Here is a 6,698-nt window from a genome sequence, read left to right as displayed (position 1 = left end):
GGACAGAGAGCCCAGGTTGCGGTCAACTCGTTTCCTCCTCTTCCTGGCCGCCCACCTGGGGAGGTCTCCATCCTTCACTCTTAGCCCTGGTGCTGAGTGTGTATTAAAAAGAGAACGGAGCTGCCCTGAGCTGCCCTGGCTGTCCCCCCGTCCTGAATGCTCTCCCCGTGCTGTGCTCGTGGTTCACTTCCTCGCCTCCCCCAAGTATTTCTTAAGTGGGACTTCTGACCACCCTTCAGAATTGCTTCACCCCCATCCCTTCTGAATTCCCCAGGCTCCAACCATCTGACTGACTGATTTATTGTGTTCGTCTGTCTTCCTCTCCTCCCGCCAAGACGTTGCTCTGTGTGGACAGAAATCTTTGCCTGATTTGTTCACTGTTGTGTCCCCAACACCTAGACTAGTGCGTGGCACAGGGAATATCTGTCGAATAAAGAAATAAATACGTGCGTAGGATTGAGCTAGAGGGAAGGCCACCTTGAACGCCAAGTGAAATTTGAATTTCCACCCTCTACTGGGGACTTCAGGTAAATTCTTTCCCTTTTAGGCCTCAGTTTCCCTTCTGCACAGTGAGGGGCTTGGACCAGGAGCTCCCAGCTCGGGTACGCTGCACTGTGTAACTTAAGCCCTGGTCGTTTCTCTGGAGGGGAAGTAACATGATGAAAGCAAAGCTCCAGGGAGACGGATGGATGAGTCAGCTGGGAATTGGATGGATTTGGGGGTGGCGGGGGGCGGAGGGAGGCCAGCGACAATCTTGGGGAACTGATGGACAGGAAGCAAGAGGAGATGAAGCCTAGATACTGGAGAAATTCAAGAGGGAGAGGCTGGGCTTGGTGATTAGCTCTAGGGAAGGGAGAGAGAAGAATAGAAAGATTGGCCGATGTGGAGCCTGTGAGGATGGAGAGACGTGGTATCCTAAGACCCTAGGCCTCAGGAGCCAGACCTTTGATCTTGCCCTCATCCAAATTCTGTCTCCTAGCCAGAGAAAGCCTTCGTGATGCCCCAAACCATCCACGTAAACACGGTCTCTTGGATTTATTTGTGAGAGTGTTTAATGTCCAATGTCTAGAAGTTGATAGATGTCCTTTCCACCTTCCAGGCACACACATGCACGCACATACACACATGTGCACATACGCATCCCTGCTTCCAGGGTCCAGGAGAAGAAGGATACAGGCAGAGGAGCCTTTTGCCAAAGCAAAACCAGGAGTGTTGATGGCCTAGAGGTGAGTGTGCAGACTGCGGTGGTCTCTGCAGACCTCTCCCAGACCTCTCCTTCCATGTGGGGTCCTCTTCTCTCATGTGTCTCTTTCCCCTGCAACAGACCGAGTACTCACTCTCAGCCCCACCCTCCATCCCTGCCCGGTCCACCCCCAACCACCGCTGTGCTCTCCAAGCTTACCTGTCAGGGTTTGGAGCTGATAACCTGGGTCATGGCCACGGTCTGGCTCACTGGCCGGGGGTGTCTCCCGTTTCTGCCCATGCCAGGCCGCAGCCCAGATGGCACTGGCTGCTAGAAGCTTGCTGAGAAAGATGCAGGCCAAGAGGAGAAGGATGGAAGTGGGTAGGGAGGGGATCTTCTCTTCCACGAGGCTCCTTGGAGAAACAAGGAGGGCATGTGGGAGGCCTCGAGATGGCCTACAGACTGGAATCTGCTCTTGGAGAAGCAATGGGGAGACACCAGAAGCATCCAGGGACTCAGGGTACCTCCCCACCCAGCACCATCCCTGGCACAGGGTCTTGTGGGGCTTGGGGGAGCCTGTGGACAGGAGACCTGAGTTCTAGGCATGGATCTGCCTGCTGAGTGCGTTTAAACACATCACCTTCCCTCGCTGTAGTCTTCTGTCATGCGTGATGGGGTGGTGTGGGGTGTGTGTATGCATGCATGTGTGTGTGCACATGTGCACTCCATGGTTATAAACAATGTTTAAACGCCAGGACACAGGCATGAACCAGTCAGAGCTGATTCTGGTCCTACCAAAGGAGCCGGGATCTGGGGTCCTCGGTTTATACTAAAATACTACAAGTTTCATTGTTGCTGAATTGTGGGGATGTCCAAGGGCTGCCAGGGGAGACCGTTCCGGAGTCTTGGAGCAGCCACTATTTCCAAACTGTTATGGAAGAATTGCAATATTGTAACAACTGGCACAGTCATACCAACACCCACTGGCTGGTCGGAGGAGCATTTAGACAAGATCCTATCCAGGCCCTTTCAGGCTCTAATTGCCTTGGAATTTGTGGTTCTGGGACCCCCAGCCTCCACCCATGCCCAGGCTACACAAGGTGGAAGCCTGCCCAGGGGTCTCAGGAAAGACCCCTTCCTGTACCTGGAGATGCTGTGCTCCACCTGGGCATCCTCGAAGCTCTCAGACTCCTTGGGTATCCAGAGATCTCCAGGCTCCTGGTGATCCAGGGGGTCTGTGGGAGACAGAGCCTGTGAACTTCTCCTTGAGGCAGCCCACTGCAGAAGAGAGAACACTTCTCGGGGGTGAGGCCCCCGGACTCTGGTCCCGTACAGATCAAGCTGTTAACCTCGCTGAGCCTCACTTTCCTCACCTGTAAAGTGGAGTGATTGGGAACACCTCCTTAATAATAGTGTCACAGGATTCTGTGGGGGCATCCGACAGTGCCCAGCACCTCCTAGGAGGTCAGAAAGTGCAACTCCCACCCTCCCGTCGCTCAGGGTCTTTGGGAAGATCAAATGGAATGATGGATGTATTTGAAAGTCCTGTGAACTATCAAGCTGCCTACCAACTATGGATGATGATGATGATGATGATGATGATGATTTTACTGCCACCCTCTTGGGAGTTGGCTGAGCCTTAGACCCTGATAGGGCTGAAAATTCATGTCTCCTCATCCCCTATTTCCATTTCCTACTTAGAAAAGTGGTGGAGGTGGGTTTGGGTCTTGGGCAGGCGGTCTCCCCTACCCTCCCCACCTTAGACAAAAGATACTCTGACCCTCATTTCCATGATAAGGGGCCATATTGGGGGGGAGGGGTTGAGAGAGAGTCGAGTCAGACAAGGGATACATAGCCCCACATTTGTTCTTCTTTGGGTCACAATCACGCTCTGGAGATGCAGGCAGAGGGATTCCCTGGAGGGCATCCTCTGTGCAAAGCTCAGGGGTGGGGAGGACTCCACTGCCGCCCTGTCTCACCCAGTCAAGCCTGGAATGAGGATCCCAAGTCAGTTCAGCAGCAGGAGGCTGGGGCGCGAGCCGTCACTTACCCCCAAGGACTTTTAACTCTCTCATCTCATTTGTGCTTCCCAGGAGCCCTGTGGGGTCAGCAGGACAGACACCATCATCTCCACTTGAAGATGAGGAAACAGAGGCCCAGAGAGGTGAGGTGCATCGCCCAGGGTCACAAGCAGTGTGCCTTTCTGGGGTCGGTTTTCTATACCAGGTGGGTGCTTAATTTATGCTGGTGGGTTGGTCGGGTGGTTGGGTCGGGTGGATGGAATAAATGAATCTCCTCTTACTCCTTGAGGACCACCTACAGTGTCCATCCTAACTGGATGCCAAGTAGATAAAGCCATTTGGAGAAGCAGGACCACAGCTAGCTCATATGGTGCCTTGTGCAAATTCAAGAATAGTACCCTTCCTGCAACGGACGCAGTCCTGCACCAGGGAGCACAGCCTGGAGAGGCATCAGGGCTGCCCCGTGGCCCCCATGTGCAGTGAGCAACCTGCATAACCATCCATGGTGGCCACGAGTTGGGGAACAAGATTCACACTGTGGGTTTTCCCAGGGTCCCCCAAAGCCCAGAGGGTAGTGCTATGCACAGACACCAAAGACATGAGCCCCAGCCCAGGGGTGGGCCGGAGGTGTCAGCTGCCCACTCACCAGCCAGCACCTCCACCAGGACCTTCCTGAGGGTGTCAGCCTCGCCACCATGGAGGCTCTGACACTGGTAGAAGCCAGCATCGTGGGCTTGAAGATTCCGCAGTGTGATGGTGAGTATGCCACCCAGGGCATCGTCAGTGATGACTGTGCTCCCATTCCGCCTCTTCAGGAAGGACAGCAGCCACAAGCTGTGGGTACTGACCACCTGCTGGCACGGGCCATCTTCACCCAGCTGGCGACACCAGGCTTTGCGTCTCCCCCAGTGCATCAAGGAGTTGTAGGGGCAGGAGACCTTCAGGGACCGGCCTGCCGTGCCCTGGAACACCGTGGTGTTGTGGCCTCGGGACAGCTCTGGGGGAAGACATTCATTCACGCCTTCATTCATTTAGCAAGTGTTTCTTGAACACCCACTCGGGGCAGAAGGGGCAGAAATCCTGCCCTTCAAGAGCTCAGGTTCTCACACAAGTTGGGAGAAGGTGGCCCAGCTCGGGCGTGTGTTTGTGGGAAATGGGGAACCAGGAAACCCGGGTCCTGGGTCTGGCTTGATCACTACTGGACTTGCTGGATGTCTTTGGAGAAGTAACCCACCCTCTCTGGTCCTATTTCCAGAGACACTTGTCTTGAAGTTCCCTCTGGTTCTAGTCTGCACATCTTCTCCTTGTCATGTGCGACCAAGACCCCTGCTCTCCCTCGTCCATCTCAAGAGAGCACGACCAGTGACCCTTTCAGGCCCGGGGCTGGTTCCAGGGGGCTGGGCTGGGCACCCTCTCCCTGCCCGGCCATGCTTGCTTCCTCTGCAGCTGCCCACGCTGGAACCAGCTCGGCATTCTCCTCTTCCCTGACCTTTAGCTTCCAGCTTCCCTATTTCTGTGGTTTTGTTCCCCTTTCAGGAGGGACTCGTCTCAGAGCTATTTTTGGGGAGACATGAGCCTGCTATTTTGGGGACCCTCCTGGGGTGGGGAGATGGGCTTAGAGCGCCAGCCTACTGCCTGGGCAGGGGCTGCAGGGGAGTCCCCCGGACCCTCTGCCTCGGCTTGCCCTCTCTTGGTTCTCCCTTCATCCCATCTTCAACCACATGGTGACAGAAACTTTGAAGATAGCATCAGGGCGCCGGTGCCTGCCTTTTGGAACCAGACAGACCTGATGAGCTGTGCCCCCTCCACGTGTCATCCTGTCCATCCCTCTGCCTCTGACACCCCCCACCCTCCCCACTCCACCCCCAGCTGAGAAGCTGCAGGAGCAAGACTCCACTGGGACCGTCTCTCCTCTCACCCTGGTTTGCCTATTGCTCCGGGGAAGCAGGCGGCCCCCTCCCCCAGTGGGAGGAGGCAGTTGTGTGTGAGAATCTGGAGTGTCAATCCCCCCAACTCAGTGACAGAACACTCCAGTCCCGTCACCTCCCATCCAGGGCTGAGGACAAGAGGGCCTTCAGCACAGGAGGGGGCACCCCGGAGATGCAGACACCCATCCCAGGTTCTCGCCTCCTGCCGTTCCTCCCTCACACCCTGCTGCTCCTCTGGGGCTGGTCTTATGCTCAAGTGGTTCATAATTTTAGGGGCTCTAACCAATGCCCCCCAAAACTTCCCCCAACTGTGGCTAGTGCCTGAGATGCCATAAGAACACTTTCATGCCTCCACAAGCATGAGGAGTCTGATGGTGGGTTCTGACACTGGGAGGGAGGGAGCATGAAGAACGTGGGCTGGGATGGGGGAGAGAAGGGTGCAGAACACGCCATGGATTTCAACCGCCTTCCTGGTGCGGCTCGGCACTCCCCACCCACCCACCCGCTCTAAACTGAAGGAAGGGAAAGGAAAGAAGGCATCGACGGCAGAGGGAGGGGAGCCTACCTGCAACAGAGAGCAGGATGAGCAGCAGGAGAGGCTCCATGTCACCCTGCGCCTGCCGATCCTTGTGCAAGATCTCGTCTTTCCCTTGCCTGCAGAAACGAGAGGGTCAGGCGCTGCCCACAGGAACTGGCTCCCGAGGATTGAGCAAGAGTCAGGACTGGGGTCTGGCTTTATGATCCAGGGAGGGGGTGTGAGGGTGGGGGAGGAGGCAAGAGGAGGAGCCGGCCGCTGCAGGCTGGCAGCAGGCGGCCGAGGAGCCCAGACCTCTGAGAGGCCAGCCTGCCCTTCTGCCCTTGCCAGCCAGAGTCACCCCACATGGCTGGGGCTGGTCAGGGTCCGAGGCAGCTCTGCCTCCTCGCAGAGTCCAGCCCAGGGATCCCTGTCCTCACAGCCATGTTCAGACCTTCCTCCAGCTGCAGAGCCTGCCATCCTCTGGCTCCAGCCTTGCAAGGGATGGAGAACAGCAGCTCCTCTTGGAGGCCAGGACTCGCACACAGTCCCTTCCAGTCCTTCCTTCCGGGCTGGCATCCCTGCAATGTGGCAGCAATTAAAGAACATAGCTCTGGGGGCCGGCCCTGTGGTGCAGCCGTTAAGTGCACATGTTCCGCTTCAGCGGCCCAGGGTTCGCTGGTTCAGATCCTGGGTGCGGACATGGCACTGCTTGGCAAGCCGTGCTGTGGCAGACGTCCAACATATAAAGTAGAGAAAGATGGGCACGGATGTTAGCTCAGGGCCAGTCTTCCTCAGGCAAAAAAAAAAAAAGAGGAGGATTGGCAGTAGATGTTAGCTCAGGGCTAATCTTCCTCAAAAAAAAAAAAAAAAAGGAACACAGCTCTGGAGCCAGACTTTGTGGCTTCCAGTCCCTCCTTCCTTGCTTCCTGTGTGTGTGACCACACATTTGTAAACTCTCTGTGTCTCAGTTCCCCTATCTGTGAAATGGGAATAACAATAGTGCGTTGTGTCATTGGGAGGATAACATGGATTTCTACAGACAAAGTGCT

The 6,698-nt window shown here is 55.8% G+C and overlaps 1 protein-coding gene across 1 annotated transcript; it reads right to left on the bottom strand.

The window, feature by feature from the left end:
- Positions 1 to 1,055: 1,055 nt before the first annotated feature.
- TREM2 (triggering receptor expressed on myeloid cells 2) lies at positions 1,056 to 5,813 on the bottom strand. Its single transcript, XM_046641212.1, has 5 exons — positions 5,698 to 5,813; positions 3,851 to 4,201; positions 2,328 to 2,418; positions 1,403 to 1,596; positions 1,056 to 1,315 (listed from the first exon to the last, which is right to left on the bottom strand). Exons 1-5 carry the CDS (start codon positions 5,735 to 5,737, stop codon positions 1,299 to 1,301), a joined length of 693 nt encoding a protein of 230 aa, XP_046497168.1. The 5' UTR covers positions 5,738 to 5,813; the 3' UTR covers positions 1,056 to 1,298.
- Between the last annotated feature and the right edge of the window lie 885 nt (positions 5,814 to 6,698).

The sequence above is a fragment of the Equus quagga genome, chromosome 15 (assembly GCF_021613505.1).
Source record: "Equus quagga isolate Etosha38 chromosome 15, UCLA_HA_Equagga_1.0, whole genome shotgun sequence".
NCBI classification, from domain to species: Eukaryota; Metazoa; Chordata; class Mammalia; order Perissodactyla; family Equidae; genus Equus; species Equus quagga.
This window is presented reverse-complemented; position numbering and strand designations above follow the sequence as displayed.